General features: G+C 47.0%; 1 protein-coding gene across 1 annotated transcript in view; it reads left to right on the top strand.

The window, feature by feature from the left end:
• The first annotated feature begins 890 nt into the window (after positions 1-890).
• cbfa2t3 (CBFA2/RUNX1 partner transcriptional co-repressor 3) overlaps positions 891-16,564 on the top strand; it is a 33,032-nt gene continuing 17,358 nt past the window's right edge. Inside the window, 1 exon segment of the mRNA XM_037247094.1 lies at positions 891-1,620. Coding sequence (XP_037102989.1) covers positions 1,443-1,620 — 178 coding nt within the window. The 5' untranslated portion in view covers positions 891-1,442.

Genomic DNA, 16,564 nt, shown 5'->3' on the forward strand with positions numbered 1-16,564 from the left:
CAACACGAGTGTGACTCGACTCTCACATGTGAGACAAGCAAGAAACGATGTTGACCGTCCAGTGAGCTTGCATTTTCATTTGACATCTGTGAGTCAATTATTGATTGACTTCAAGTGGACTAGCACCATAATTGCATGCGCACGAGTAACTGTGGGAAATCCCACATGCACTGTGAAGAAGTTGCTTCCCCCCCCCTTGCACACAGCACTTTTCTTTCACTTCCTCTCTACTGATGACCATCTGGCTTCAAGCAAGCATTTGGCACATCATGTGCACACATCCCCTCTCACTTCTCTCATCAGCGCACATCTCGCTCCAACAGAAGCTTCCTGCAGTTTGTGTGTGTGCGTGTGTGTCATTGAGGAGCTGTGGGGTAACCAGGTCAGAGGTTGCAAGACCAATTGCTACGGGAGTGACAGCGTTCAACATGGGCTGGCCAGACAGGTGTTCCCTTGCACATTCCTTTGGACACAAATGAAGCTAGCACGCTCAACAATTCCACCCTTTATTTTATTTTATTTTATTTTATTTTATTTTATTTTATTTTATTTTATTTTATTTTATTTTATTTTGTTTTGTTTTATTTTATTTTATTTAGTTTCGTCCTTTCTTTGGCTCCGAGCTGCGCTAGCAACTGGGTTGATACTCGAGCATGATGCACGTCTGCTATATGAAAGTACAAAAGCCATCATGGGAGGGGTGCACCGACACAAGCCAGCCTGCAGAAGGAGGGCAAGAGAAAAAAAAGGGAAGAAGATGCCACCAGCCGCAGTCACAGCTGGTTCCCACGGAGGAAGCCCAGATGGAGGTTCAGGTCCCGCTGCGGTCTGCTACCGTGGATGAAGCCGGCCTGGCTGGCTGACCTCCCCAGAGGTTCACGCGCTGCAAGGTGCACCAGCGTACACCTCTTGGTTGGTCGGGCAGGGCGGGAGGGAGGGAGGGAGGGAGGGAGGAGGGTTCACACCAGAGCACGGCCCCTTTACAGAGAACCCTGACACCATCTGACCTGCTATGCTGACACACACGTACACACACACACACGCGTGTTGTGTCGCCGGAGAAACACGGAAGGAACTTGCTATCATCTCGAAGAGAACGCGATATCAAAGCTCCCATTTTCGGGACACAAAATATCAAAGGAAATCATCCTGCTGACGACATGAAAGGATGAAGAGGATGCAATTTGCTTTTTGCTCGTTTTGGAACATTACATCGCATCATACCTGCAAGGTATAATTTAGCGGGCTCTTCTGGAGGACGATGGACATTTAGGAGAACTTTGTGATTGTGAAAAAAGACATTATTGCCAATTTTTGCTTCATGGAGCGCTTTCATGTTTCCGCCTCATTGCATTTGAGTTTCCTTCTTACTGGGTAAAGACAAATCGAGAACTGCGAGTTGAAGATTCCGATCATAACGGTGAAGAAAATTAGATGGGAAAATGTCTGCTGAGGTCCACCAGGAGCACAAGAAAAGGCTTCACCAGAAAGGTGGACACCTGCCACTTGTCCCCACCGTGACCCTGGTCAGCCGCAGAGAGCCCAGAACCAAAGACGCACTCCGACGCCGAGGCCTCGATCCGGCGCCGGCGCCGAGTGTCCGATTCGGATCTGCTGAAGGTAGGAGCGCATCTTTTATGGAAGCTGAGACAGTGATGAGTGATGGAGGCTCCATCAGATCTGCTCATTGAGCGAGCGAGATAGATGGAAACGCTTTGCCTTGATTTAATGCCGCTTACCAAAATGATTTGTCTTGTTGTGGATTTCGGTCTTTACGTTTGGCTCACACAAAAGCAAAGTTGCCGTTGCAGTAATGTTCTTAACTTGACTTGGTGACCATCAGCAAGTTATTTCCCATGCAGATGTGAAATTACGGTTTTGAGTCCACAGGCAGCTGACTTTCAGAGGTTTCGTTTATGTTTTGTGGTGGAAAGGAAAATGAAACAAGTTGCAATATTGTAGAGCGTGTGTGTGTGTGTGTGTGTGTGTGTGTGTGTGTGTGCTGGGAGGATGAGAGCACAACTCCTGATTGGATAAGGAAGTCAACTTGCCATTTTTATGTTAAGATGGGTTTGCAGGTACTTGCTGAAAGTAACTAAGTAACTTGTAATCTAATTTTAATACCTTTCAAATCGAGTGAAGTAGAAAGACGGAAAAAAAAAAAAAGACCAAGCTTCTCAAAGAAACTAAGTCATGTCTTGAAAATGAACTGACAGCCTTCGATTAAAGCATCAAATGATTGAAGAGGATCCACATGGCCATTTTGAAAATCCTCATTTGATCGAAATACGTGGAAAGTCTCGGCCGGATCGAGGACGAATACCCGACGCGCTGAATTACCTGCAGCGCATTCCGTGCCAGTAATGAGCTTTGTCAACATGCCACCGATAAGGCCTCTATAATTAGGCTTAGTCATAAGCAGACCCTCTGTAATTCGCTGATAAAAAACCAGTAGAACTACCGTGTCACTGCTCCAATCCAGTCATCGCACGCGTGAAACGCACACACACACACCAAAGAAATCAAAATGTGTCAGTGTGAGCTGTAAACACACTTCATTGTCTCAAGGAGCTCTACCTGTAACGGTGCATGTGTGTGCGTGTGAGCACACGTGTGTGTGTTGCAGTGCACGTGCAAGTGTTTGTGTGTCAGTGCGAGGCGTTATGAGCTGCAGCATAGGCTTCCTGTGAGGGAGCAGATGTCGCCCAGCTCAGGCACAGCTGCGACGGCCGATAACCGCGGCGGTAAGAATATGTCGGCACGCTGGCTCTTCTCCCTGGGCCTTATCAGCCCCAAACAGCATACTGACACACACACACGCACACACACACACACACATGCAGGCGCTCCACAATAAGGAACTGCCACCACCCACCCAGCCAGCCAGCCAGCCAGCTAGCCAGCACTAGCGCACCCTCCCAGCAGGTCCACATAGAGGAAGGAAGGCGATGAGAAAGAAGAAAAGGAGACAAACTCAATAAAGGATTTTTATTTTTTCACAAAGACTGATTCATCCTTCCAAACAAATCTTTTTCCAAAGGATGATTCCATCGACAAACATTCCCAAGTGTCCAAGCTCCGCCTTGCAGTCATACATAAAAGCATATTTTGCCACTTAAAAATAATTCCAAATAATGCCGAGGCATGCATTTTTTTTGGTTTCGACCAACCGACTTTTTTCCCGAGCGATAACTAAAATAATCTTTTTGCTATCTTGGCTTGTTATTTTTCAATAATTGAATAGAACAAATGTGACAGATATCATACCAGAGATACTCGAGAGGGGGAAAAATGATTTTGCTGCATCGAGGACAGAAACTCAGCTGATTAAGGAATGGGAAAATACTTGCAGGGATGTTGAGGAGAGACAAGGTGTTGACAACGTGTGTGTGAACGTGCGTGTGTGTGTGAAGAAAGATGGGCAGAGGAGAGAGGAGTCATCCTCTCTATTTTCTCCGCACCAGCTTTGTGGTTTGTGTGAGGAACAGATGTTCACAAGTTGATACACTGCCTCTTCTCCCCCCACTCGCTATCTCCTGTGCCAGCACCACCAACTGTCTGAGCGTATGCACACACACTTACACACAAACACACAAACACACACATGCAGGCTGGAGCACCTTGCAGTAGTCTTGGCCATGATGTTGAGAGCTGTTCCTAATACTCTGAATTTTCCAGAGCAAATTCTTGGAACATCTCCTAAAAGTGTCTTATTCTTTTCCTTTTAAATTTGGGCAAAGTTGGTTTCATTTGCTGATGTCACTTTCCAAGAAGCGAGACGTGGTGTCATCACAGCACGACGATGACAATGAATGGCGTGCTTGCGTCTTCTCTTTCTAAAAGGCACTTTGAAAATATGAGACGATACGAGACAAGAAATGAAACAAAGCTCCGTCCTTCACTTCTCGGAATTTATGAGGCAGGGACAATCAAGGCTAGATCACGTCATCTATTTTATTTTTATTTTTATTTTTATTTTTATTTTTATTTTTATTTTTATTTTTATTTTTATTTTTATTTTTATTTTTATTGCATGAGTTCATGATTGCCAATTATTTTTAAATGGCACTCTTGGTTCCGGAAAGTCAGATTAAATGAGGAATTCTTGACATGTTAGACTCTGGATTACAGCGTGTGTGCCTGAGTGGGCGGGTCAATCATCTATGACACCTCCAGAGTCCTTCAGGCACTCTGACGTCGCTTGGTGGAGCCGCTTGGCGATAAGCTCAAATTGAAGAACCTCACGTGACGGGAGAAGATTGACTGGCCTGGATCCAAATTGGATCCCTCCTGCCTTGTTTTGGGCGTGTCTGCGCTCACCTGTTGCGATCTTCTTGCTTGATCAGAGCGAACGCGGCACGCCCAACCACAGCTGAGCTGAGTCAAGGGGAAGTGAGAATACAATGCCTCCAACGATCCTTTTCACTCAGTTTCAGGGTCTTATCTCCTTTCAGCACTCCAGCCCATGACTGCCATTAGAAGAGAAGATTTACAATGTGTGTGTGAGTGCGGCAAACTTCTCTTCTCCTTGCTTTAACACACACACACACACACACACACACACACACACAAGTTGCCATTACCGTTGCGACGCCACAAAGGCCGACGTATCAGAAAGTGCTCAAGAGATGCTGTCAATACATAATAGACAGAAAAGGATGGAGCGCAGACGACAGATAAGCAAAGAAAGACAAAAGGCTTTTCACAATGAAAGAAGCCGGCGTGATGTCGCAGAGTTCATCTCGCAGAGTTGCGCACGTTTTATTGTGCAGTTTATCACAGCGACCACACGGAGAGCCGACGCTTAGCCGCTGAGCGTGCAACAAAAGGCCAAATTAAGAGGAATGAGAGGCTGTCGGGGAGGCCGGCTGACAGGTTGACTGACGTTGTTTCCCGAGGAGAATAGCGTCCCGTCCGTCTCGGAGCTGTCACCTTGACAGGAATCCTTTCTTTGGACGCCGCCCCCGTCGCCGACCTTTCCGTCACTCGTGACCACACGGACGCCGCCGCCTCGTGAACGCAAAGTCCAGACAGTAACAAATACAAAACGCAAAGCACCTTTGACCGCAAAGTCCAGACAGTAACAAATACAAAACGCATTGACTGGAATTCGGAGAGGGCGAAACCAAGTTGGATAAACATCTCATCTCCGTGACAACCAAGGCAGCTTCATTTATTCATCGCTTTTCATCCACAAGGCAACTCAACGTGCTTGCAAGTAAAGACGCAATTCATAAAAGCGTTTTACAAACACGACAGCCGACAACATTCACAGGCAGAGCAGAGAAAACAAAAGTAGATGAATCAAATGTAAAGGACGTAACATTCAAACACATTCACGGAAAACCTTAAAAGAAAGAAAGAAAGAAATAAAATGACTAAAAGGCCCCACCGTGAAATTGATTTAGAACTGTTTAAAATGGGAAAAAATGGATTCTAAAGCATAAGCTTCTCCCGAATGCGTGCAGCATAACAGCTAAATGCTGCTTCACCGTGTTCGCTTTGACCTCCGGGTCTGCAAACTGGGCTTCTTTTCAATCAGTATTTCTGAAATCAATTTGATCTCACTCTGGACAACACTTCTTTGTATCTGCAGTGTTGCTGAATGTATGTTTGGTGGCATTAAAGGAAAAAAATAAGCGCCGAGCTTCCAGCGCATGTGCATTATTTAGTCCGAGGCGCCCCTGGCTTGATATGAAAGCAACATTTGTGTTGGTGGCCGCTAAGGCCGACCGGTGAGACGTGAGTTGGGGCCGAACAGCTGTCCGTGTGTACTTTACTAGCTGCTTCTATTTGTTCTGTCGACACGGGCGGGGTCGGGAGGGTGTCAGCATTGTCTACTGTCCCTCATCATGACTTTGTGTGTGCGCATTGGTGTTTATGTTTGTGAGGCCTGGCCAAAGTGGACAGGTGGACGATCTTCACGAGAGAACGTACCTGCTGGAACTATTGTAACATGTAGCAAATTGCTTTTTTTTTTTTTTTAAATGACTGCTGAACTGAAAGTTGATGTGTCATTAAAAACAGTTGTAACTATTTGCAGCCAGTAATATAGATTGAAAATATAGTGTCCTGCTCTGCGGTAGGTATTCATGTCATCATAAAAATATATTCTCGTTGACCTCACAAGTCTTAAAAGTGGTCATAAATGCAAATGCGGGTGCCCATGTCGATAAACAAGATTAAATGGAGAAAAAAAAAAATGTACGAGCCAACAGTGCTTCTGTAATGGAGCAAAATGAAGATTCTGAAACAATAGTTTATTTTTATATTACATTGGCAGCCTGCTGTTTGTTTCATCATTGACACAAACAAACATTGCTTTCTTTCAGAGCGTTCAAGGTAAGAACACTATAGGCTGCAGCGCAACGTTGCCACAGATGTGGCTGGCTTTAAATGGAAGGTTAAGCAGTAAATTAAAAGAAAAAAAACCTCATAATAAATAGACAGCAGCGTGTAAAGATAACCTAAACAGAAAATAGATTGTGTGATATTACTGGGCGCTAATTAAAGCAGGCAACAAAGACGCCCAATAAATAGGAACAATAAAATGGAAAATGGATGTGAGCATAAAAGCTTCCGTGGAATAAAGGCGAAGCCCACATTTAATAACTGTCCATCTGATGTACTTCCATTTATCTGCTTGAGCCCTCGCAAACAAACATACACATAAATCACTTAATAACTGGTAGAAACTAAAACGTATTGTTGATTTCTTTAGGCTTGGGTGCAGCCCTATCCAATTCGATATTTCTCAATATTTTGTTGGGCAAGTTAAAGAAAGACGCATGTGTAACCAGGAAAAGTGCATTTTTAGCTTCCCTCGGCGTCGTGATGTGTGGAAACAGCGGCCCTTACTGGCCGGCGAGGGAACTGACAATCCCCGTGCCTTTGGTCACTTGATGGTGGTTCGAATTATAAAATTATAAACACGCGAGGCACAATCTCATTTTATATCGAGTTGGGTTACAATTGAACTTTTTTGCGTTTTTACAACAATCGTCACTCTATAAATCAGAGAGAGAGAGAGAGAGAGAGAGAGAGAGAGAGAGAGAGAGAGAGAGAGAGAGAGAGACGGCGTTCATTCCAGATGGTGTTTAAACGCAGACAGAAGGCTCCAGAGAGGACAGCGAAGCAGAGCAAGAGAAAGAGAGAGCGAAAGAGAGGCGGAGGAGGCAAGAGAGCCGCGGTTGGTTGGTTGGTTGGTGCGCACAGTGGGCTCGCCAGCTCCATTCATTAGTGAGGAGGACAAAACAAGAAGGGGGGAAAGGAAAGGCTGATTTGGGAGTGCACATGCTGGAAAAGTCAACCCGGCCGGCGGCCACAAAGCCTTGACAGTCAGTCAGTCGGCGGAGGTGGAGAAGAAGGAGCGCGTCGCGACCAAGCCAAAAACTGCTTTTCACACAGGAATTATTCTCATCGGACGTTCTTGGACTTTTTGATCATGCAAGTGTAAACTGAGGAAGAAGTCACGCGAGGATAGAGACGCACGCTGCAGACTCGGAGGATCCGCATCTTATTGTTTTTGCAGTTTTTTTTTTTGACGTGGGAGTCACCAGGATTTGAGGACTTGTGGGCTTTGAGTCTTTCCAACAAAAGGGGAAAGCACGATTTGTTTTCGTCCAAAGTGCGTCGTTACTTGGTTCTTTCTAATACTGACCATGACACAGAAAGCGGATTTACATGGACTGGGCGAGTTGTGATATTTGACATCTTACAATACCAAAGACTGATTTTTTTTTTCCTGATTTCATAAGAAATTAAATACCTCGTAAGTGACCCAACCTGGACGCCCAAAGGAAAGTTGACGCTAATTGTATGTATTTAATGGTGGCGGCTTTTGCCTCCCCTTCCTGTCAACGAGGACCAGCGTCCGTCCGTTCTATCTCTAGAAGACCCCCAGCCACCCCTCATCATGAGGATTGAGGCGATATAAAAGCTCTTCTAGAAGAAAAAAAAACTGGATTATCATCTCTTCACCAACATCATCTTGACCTCGACCTTCACAGAGTAAGAAAATATCTTGATTGTATGCAGCCTGTGCAAAACAGCATTTTGAGAGCTTTCTTTCTTTCTTTCTTTCTTTCTTTCTTTCACCGAAATTGCTAAATTTGTTCATCATTCGTCAGCATCCGTCTTGAGGTGAGGGGACACTTGTGATCAGTGTGGTTTTCCATGTCAACATGATTTTATCCAAAGTCAATTCGATAAAACATTTCCAGACATGTGGAAGGGGGAGGATAGGCGACATTTTATGCGAGAGCGTTTTAATAATATTAGAAGCTGTCAACATGATGTACACTTAATGGTATTTATGAACTTCTGCTGTAGTTTACATTTATTGCAGGGAATAAAAGACACAGGGATGACAGTGAAAGAGAGAGAGAGAGAGAGAGAGGAAGGTCTGAGCGTGAGCATCAAAGTGATACTGAAACAAAATGATGACACAAAATCTTTGCTGTGCTTGTCCACCTCCACTGGATGGAGGTGATGGAGGTGAAAGGGGATAAATTGAAACATTTACAGTGTACTGAAGCGTGACACCTACTGCACCCTTATTTGTGGTCCTTTTCAAAGCAAAGATGCTATAAAGACGCTTTTCATAGCCTGGAAAAAAAACGAAAGTTCTACCCCCCTACTTGAACAGCCTCCAAGCCAGCGCTCTCTTCCGCCCCGTATAATTGGCGCTGGTAAATATCATCTGAATAATTGAAGAGTCCATAATAGACTCCAACAATGGATGTGAGGTTACAGGCAGGGGTGAAACCGCAGCGCCGGCCGGCGCCCCGCCCGCCCGCCTGCCTGACCGCACAGGAGAAGTCCATCATCTCCTTCCAGAGCTGACCGGCCCTCGGAGGCAGTTGTCCCCTCTTTATCATTAAATAGCGCTCTTAAATGGCGTGAGTGGTTATTGGCCCGCCGTTTAGCGCACTCTAACAATAAGAGCATCATCGGATGAGGTTTCGGGAGATGCAAATTTGCTTTGATGGTCGTTTCTCCACCTGTATCATTGTCGTCTTTCTTTCTGGTGCGTGCGCGTGGGCCGGCCAAGTGTGCTGTGCCGTAATGATTGTGATTTAAATGCGGCCAGTGCAGGTGAAGCCGCCTGCCTTCTAATTAATGAGCGGAGCAGATGGCCTCAGGTGGGCGGGCGGGCGAGCGCTAGCAGCCACTCAGTCAGGTGGTCAACACAACAAAGACACCTGGGCCAGCACAAACAAGACAAGCCAAAGACATCCGCGTTTGGGGGCGGCCTCGCTCCGTCCGTCTGTCGATCGCTCGTGAGTGAAGGCCACGCTCCGTGCGGGCCTGCTTTAAGAACATTTGTGAGACATCATCAGCGCCATGGCCTTTGTGCTTCTGATGGTGCTGGTAAATAAACAGCACATTGTAATCCGACGTATCGTGGCTAGCATGTCTGCCTTTTGAGCTTCTGGGTTCAAAGTTGAGCGGCGGATTTTCCAAGTGGCATTTCTCCAAGTGCTCCCTAAAAGGGGAAAGGTTACTTGATGATGACATCACTGAAGTTGTAGTAGAAGTGCCTCCTGGTTACGCATGTATATTGTGAATGCAACAAAAACAATAGTAAAAGGCACTCAAGAGATTTACAAAAATTATTTACATCTTGAATATTGTGGAGGTCTTCAGCTTCACATTCTCGTCTGAGCGTAGTTAGTTAATTTTCAGAAAACAAATTGCCTTTTTTTTATTTTTCAACAGATAATGTATGGAAGTTATTCAAATAATATTATACATTAAATTGGGAGGCCTTTTTGTTGTTGTCCGATGAATTGCATGCAGCCTTGGATTGAAACCGGCTGTAACTATTTTGCAAGTCGCACGACTTTTGCTGCACTTGACAGTTTTCGCATCGCAGACGAGATGACGAGTGTCAAAGTCTGCGTGGCCTCTGCATCTGGAGTCCATTGGAAGCGTGTGCGCGCTCCACATGTGTTTGACATTACTGCGACAAGGCTGCCCATCCTCTCTTGGGAGATGGGGAATGTCAAAGAATAGAGCGGAGAACTTGAACGGCTTCCCAACATCTGACGGAATGAGAAAAGCACTCTGTGGCCGGCCGGCCCGCTGACGCCACAGCGTGGGAGCAGAGCTGAGGGTGGGTGGAGGCCAAGTCAAACCCCCAATGCGTGTCCGCGTGCGTGCGGAATATCACTTTTTCTCCTTTAGCCACCGTTCCTTCTGGGATCGCCGAAGAATAACACACGAGGCTCTCCCAACCGTGTTTTTCATCCCCAGCGATTGTGAGGTGACTCATTTTGACTTTCCACGGCGGGGCGAGAAGGCGCAACCCACTAATGATCTCGCAGGAAAATGTCTGCTAATGATTTGTTGGATTGACGCTTGATTTTCCTCGAATTACCGCAGCACTGACAAATTGCACCTCCGATCACGCTCTCGAAAAAAAGACAAGTCGCATTTCCAGCTGACAGAAGCAGCCGAGCCATAAATTGTGTCACATTGAAATTGATGCGTGCTATGAATTCCAAAGCATTTCCTCCTCCTCCCTTCCTTGCCTTGTGCCTATTCTAGCTCACCTCACCTCGCACTTCCCGGCATGGCCCGAAACCTCTGGCCTAACTTCTGCAGTTCTGCTCGGCTGGCATCAGAGTCAGACGCAGGAAGCAGCAGGGCTAATCTACAGTGGCAGTCTTTTAATCAAGCCAGATGAACGGGGGTCGGGGGGGGGCAGAGACAATGGGAAGCTCGTATCACCGCCACGTCTCGATAGACGGCGGCTACCCCTCCCCTTCCTCCTGCCCTCCACCGTGGCCTTTATCACAGACGGCGAGTAAACACACACAAAAGGGCTGAAAATGCTTCGGGCATTCACTCCAAAGCCGTCTGCAGGAGTCTTAAGCCCGTCTTCTGTGTCTTTCTATGCCTAGAGTACGCTCTGCATATATATAAAATCCACGCCAGCGATCTATTTCTCAAATTAAAGGCCGTTATCTGCTGGAAACAGATCTGGTGCCACACAGATGGTTCCGTCCTTCTTCAAATGGGAGCCGAGCTGCTGAATGGCGCTTGTGTTACCAGCGAGGAGAACAGACCTTAATCTCGGCTCCAGCCTTCCTTCCTCTGCCTGGCTGTCTCTGCTCACACGCTCAAAAGCACACACACACACACACACACACACACACACACACACACACACAAACTCCAGCCTGATCCCCTTTTATGCCTTCTCATCACCTACGCGGCTATAAAATGGACAGTTTGGCCCGGGCGCCGACTATCCGCCGTGTTTTCTTGATGTGTCCGAGACGGATGGTCACTTTGAGACGTGACTTATCGTATGACATTAAAAAGTCACAAGGGATCCCGGCGGGAGTGTAAGGTTTATTTTTGATGGTGTCAAATGCTCGCCCCCAAAAGAGAGATGAAGCCGTATTATTCATGAGCTATTATGAGTGAGACATTTTACATGATAAATGCGTTTCTTTTTCAGCGTTTGGAAAAAAGGTGACCTTTCAAAAGACACCATGTTTAGACGGGCGTTTCCTCGGCAACTCCAACTTTCCTCCACGTTCCAAAAACGTGAATATTCGATTCATCCAGGACGCTAAATTGCTTATAGGTTTAAAAAAAAAAAAAAAAAAAAGCTTAAAGGTGCGAATGTGATGGGAAATCGTTTTACGTGCCTTGCACTTGGCTTGTGGCCAGCCTGCATTTCAATCTCTCAACCATATTGTAAAAAAAAAAAAAAAAATTGGGTGAACTGAACATTTCAAAACTTTGGATTTGTTTTTTTTGTAAACCATTTTTTCCCCTCCATTGATGATTCACACTTCCTTTGGTAACAGCGGTTGCTAACCAGCTCGTCTCAATTTGTCATCCACATCATCATAATGGGTGCGCTTGCTTTTCAGGGAGCCGTCTTGCAGTCAGCGGCATATTGCTATTTATTTTTGCCTGGCGCCTTGGCTGCGAGAGAAACTGTCAGAGCTTCTCCTGAACCTGTCAAAGGAGCACCCCACTCCAAATTGCACAAAGTGGGCAGCTCAGGTTATGCAGAGCCTTTTGTTCACACAGTCAAACCCAAATGATGCCCAAATTCACGGGAGCTGTGGCGAAATTAAAAAACAACGCGACGCCATAACCCGCCCGTGAGCACACACATTTGTTGCCAGGCTCAAATTGAAGACTTTTATACTTCATAAATCGCCAGGCAGCCGTTATGACGTCAAGGCAAACAGTGCGGCGCTCGGCTGCAGCTGGTTGGAAAGAAAAGGAGAGCGGGATGAGCGAGGGAGCGAGACAGAGAGAGAGAGAGAGGGCAGGACAGCAGCTGTCAGGCCTCCATCGTGCACCTGTCACACAGGAAGTGAGCACCGGCCACTGTTTCCTGGATACACCTCCTCAAACAATGCTCCTGGAAGAAACGGAGGCACAACATCTGCTCAATGTGAGGGAAAGACCTAGCCAGCAAAACGCAATATTCATTCAGGGGAGAACAAACTGTGAAAATCAAACAGTAAGTGTTGCCATGTGCTTTTGCATTTGTGTGTGTTGGGGTGGGGTGAAGAGGATGTTTGTGTTATAGCAGCACTCTATGACAGACGGGTCACTCTGTGGAAACTCCAGGCAAACTCTCCCACCAATACAATAAGGTTCCCACGCCTGCACCCTTACAAGAATGCACCTTCGGTCCGTCTTCTCGTTGCCGTGATGTTCGCAAGGCATACGATATAGTAACTTTATTTATATATAGCTCATGTCACAACAGCTGCATAACCACAAAGAAATTAATATACCGTAGCAGAACAATAGCAACACACATACTTTGTCCTATTTGTCAAGATGGGTCCTCATGAGGCGCCCATGTTTCATTCCCAGGCTGCCCTTCATGCTGCCTGTATGCAATTAGCAGAGTAATTAAAAGCTTGATGAGCTAATTGGTGCCGGGCCAAGTTGCTTTTGGCTGATGGAAGTTATTTTGGTTGTTTCGCCAGACACGCCGTAATATGCCTTTTGATCGCGATTGAATAAGTTGTCGCCTGTTTAATGATTCAAGCTCGATAATTGGCTGCAGATTTCACTTTCATCGGCCAATTCTGGTTTTTATGCTGAGTTGACGCTTTTGTGAGTGCGAAACTATTTTTGTCAACAAAGGTAATTTTGCATTTGCAAAGCCGTATCATCGTGCGGCATAACATGGAGGCGTCAACATAGCGGGCAAATATGGAGGAGAAGCTTTCAGGAATCTGGGACTTGGCGACTTTGTGCAGCAGTCGCTCAGGTGGCCGTCTCGTCTCGTGCTCGTATGGGTGGCCTGACAAGTATTTAGAGGAATTATGTCATGTCTGATGGCGCCTGCTAACCGAGGTCATCGGAGAGCGGGAAGGAAGTCTGATCCCGTGTCGGAACGTGGCGGCCAGAGGCGAAGCTCTCAGCTGGCAAAATTAGGCTCACAGCTGAAGAAGATGAGCCAGAAAGCTGAGCGGCATGTCGTCCTTTGCACCTCCTTCTGTGTGCTTTCTCCCCTATATTTCTGCCCCCCCTTTCCCCCCGCTCTCCGTGGCAGCTGTGCTGGTGATGGCTGTGTGCCCACGGTGCAAGCTGGCTGCGGGGTCCCAGGTGGCCCTCATGACAGTTATTGATGTTCAGGTGCTCAAGTCTTCTCACGCAGAGAGCCCGAAGCCGCACACAAACATGCTGCTTGAGCTTAACTTCATTTGCCTCCAAATTGGAAAGCAAACCAAAAGCCAGGGTGTCTGTTTTTGGGTGCCGACGACGTCGTGTGATTGTGAATATTTGTCCAGTCCAGCTCAAATAAATCTTTTCTACGATCCAGATGCGAGAGCATTTTCTAAACGTTAGTGTGGCAGTAGTACCAAGTGCCACACTAACACACTCCAGATGTGTCTGGCTCACCAAGGAGTTGTTCTTGGCCCAGCCTACCTTCACTAAATGTCGCAAATACTTTCCTTTATTTAGAAATGACTCTGAAGGAGGAGGTGTAGATGGACGGGGATGGGGGGCAGAAGATGAAAGCTGAAATAAATGGTAGGCGGAGGAAGAGGAGGGATGGAGAATGACACAAGAAGTGGAGGGAGGAGAGGTGAGGGAGTCAGCTCAAGTCGAACATCTGGATTTTATTAGCAGCCGTTGGGAAAATGTGAAAAGGAAGTTTTTTTTTTCCTCTCTCGCGTCTGCAGCGGCGATGCGCCGCACATAAGCACTTCGCTGGCGACGAGAGGAGCCAGACCTTCCCAAAGGAGAACAGATGCTCGCTAGAACTTCAATACAATTACATCAATAACAGCTTTCGCAGATCGCAGCTCAAGATACCTGCAGCTCGCATAGTCACACAAACATCTCTGCTACCCTTAACCCACAATCAATTTCCCTTCACCCATGCTCTCATTTTTTTGGGTTGCCAAGGCACCCACCAAATTGGGTATATGCCGTCGAGCTACCCGTCCTAGCTGAAAATCCCGGATGGCTTCTGTCAATGCCACGTAGCTGCTTGTTTTCTGTCAGCTTTCTTGTTTGCAGCTCTTCTGCCAACATATGTTCGATGCATTTGTGTGTGTGTGTGTGTGTGTGTGTGTGTGTGTGTGCACCCACAACACTGCACAGCCTATCATTAGTCCGGACTCAAAGGCCTGTGAGCTCTAAATCAGCTCAGGATGAAACAGAGTCCGGATCTGTCTGAAGGGGCCAAATTGGTACAGACACAAATAAACAAATCTTATGATTAGCCCTACAGAGAAAACATGTGTTCTTCCTATACATTGTTAGTCCTCCTCAGCAGATGGGCCGCCATTTTTTTTCCCTTTAATGGAGGAAATCAGGCAGATAGTTCAGTATTAGCGTGAAAAGGGGTGCCGCAGTATGTGCGAATTTGAGGTCCGCCGGCTGCAAAGTCCGTGTTTTGATACGAAGGCCTGGTGGGGGTCTGCGGGCCAGAGGCTCAGGCTCTGTTTGTGCGGACTCCTTCATAGGGAACAGATGTGGGAAGGGAAGGGAAGGCGGCCGGGCAGCCAGCCAGAGCAGCTGGGAGAAATTAAAAACAACAGCATTCCTGGAGACTGCATGGACGAATTACAGTGGGAAGGAGGGAGGGAGGGAGGGAGGAAGAGTTTAGGGCTGTGCGGTCACTGACAAGAGTCTCCGCGGACTTGGAGCCATTGAATAGACAGGAGGATGTCAAGAAAGTACTTTGCGGCGGTTCGCGCCGGCTAATCAGTCGCAGCTGTGTTTCCATCGCAGTGAACAAGATGGCCGCCCATCAATGCAATCAGAGCATCAAAAGACGCTCGTTTGTTGACATTTAATGAAAGCACGTGTTAGGCAAGACGACGGCTGGCGTCCCGTTGCGGCGATGTGTGTGTAGCTGCATTTTTTTACACGCCGGCCGCTTCCGGTGTGTCTTTTCATCTGGTTTCATCACGGCACAAGGGGGAGAGCAGCAGACAGAGATCATTTGAAAGGAGATCTTTTTGGGTGAGCAATCTTTTAGACCAGATTACATCAAAGGTGCAGATGCGCCGAAAGGCAAGAGAGCCAGGCGCAAATTGTTGTTTATTTTTACGTTCGTCGTCAGCGCAGGACTAACGGTGACACATCTGCTTCCTCTTAATGGGTGCTCAGAGGGGGGGCATGGTCCAGACCTGGATTTAACCGTCTCACCTTAGCTGATATATCTATTTTTTTTTTTCTGGCCCTTCTGCTTGCTCTGCAAGTGTTTCGTCCTTCAGCGCATGGTACGGCGCGAGCCCAGATGGCCGCAGATGGGCTTGCAGACCGAGCAGACTTCCTAATGTATTAAAAAGTGAAATCCCTCGCCTGGTGTGTATGTGTGAGCCCTGTCCCTGTAGCTGTTCAGATTATACAGCTGTCTGTAATCCCACAGAGGGAGTAAACAGACTCGGCAGCCCCCAACCTTATCTTCTCTCTCTTATTTTTACGCTCTTGTCCCACAGAAAGTAAAGAAAGCAAACTGGCCTCTCGAATTTCTTCACAGTCTCTGCGAGGTGCATTGAAGACGCACACATAGAGTGACAGTGCACATTTAATCAGAGAGGAGGTTTTATTAGGCCATATGGCGGCCTCCCCACAGGAAACTTTGTCAGCACGGGTGGCTTGTTTGTGTGCTCGGGCTTCTTTTAGACCAGAATATCTGCATCTATTTATACCGGCCGCCATCTCTAACCTTGTGTGTTTACGTTGAGAGCGCCGAGCTTGGCCCTCGTGCTTTTGAGGATCACCGTGTCGGTGACCCCGATACGGCATACGCCGCCGCGACGCTCTTTAAATACAAACGCCAACTGTCGAAGCTTCTCTGCAACCTCCCCCCAAAAAAACCCAAAACAGAAGCATACCGAGGGTGGTGTTGATTAAATTGACAGAAAATCAAAAATACTGTCAATCATTGATAATTGCTCTGTGATGAAAATCAGTTTTATGAAGGAGCTTTTTCAAGAGGCTTCTTGTGCTGCCTGCAAATATCACACTTACCGCTTGCTGTGGGCTTTACGCGCCGCACCTGGCTGGAGGCCGTGCAAGCCGTGCAAGCCGTGCAGCTCGCAAGCTGTTC

The sequence above is a fragment of the Syngnathus acus genome, chromosome 3, assembly GCF_901709675.1.
Source record: "Syngnathus acus chromosome 3, fSynAcu1.2, whole genome shotgun sequence".
NCBI classification, from domain to species: Eukaryota; Metazoa; Chordata; class Actinopteri; order Syngnathiformes; family Syngnathidae; genus Syngnathus; species Syngnathus acus.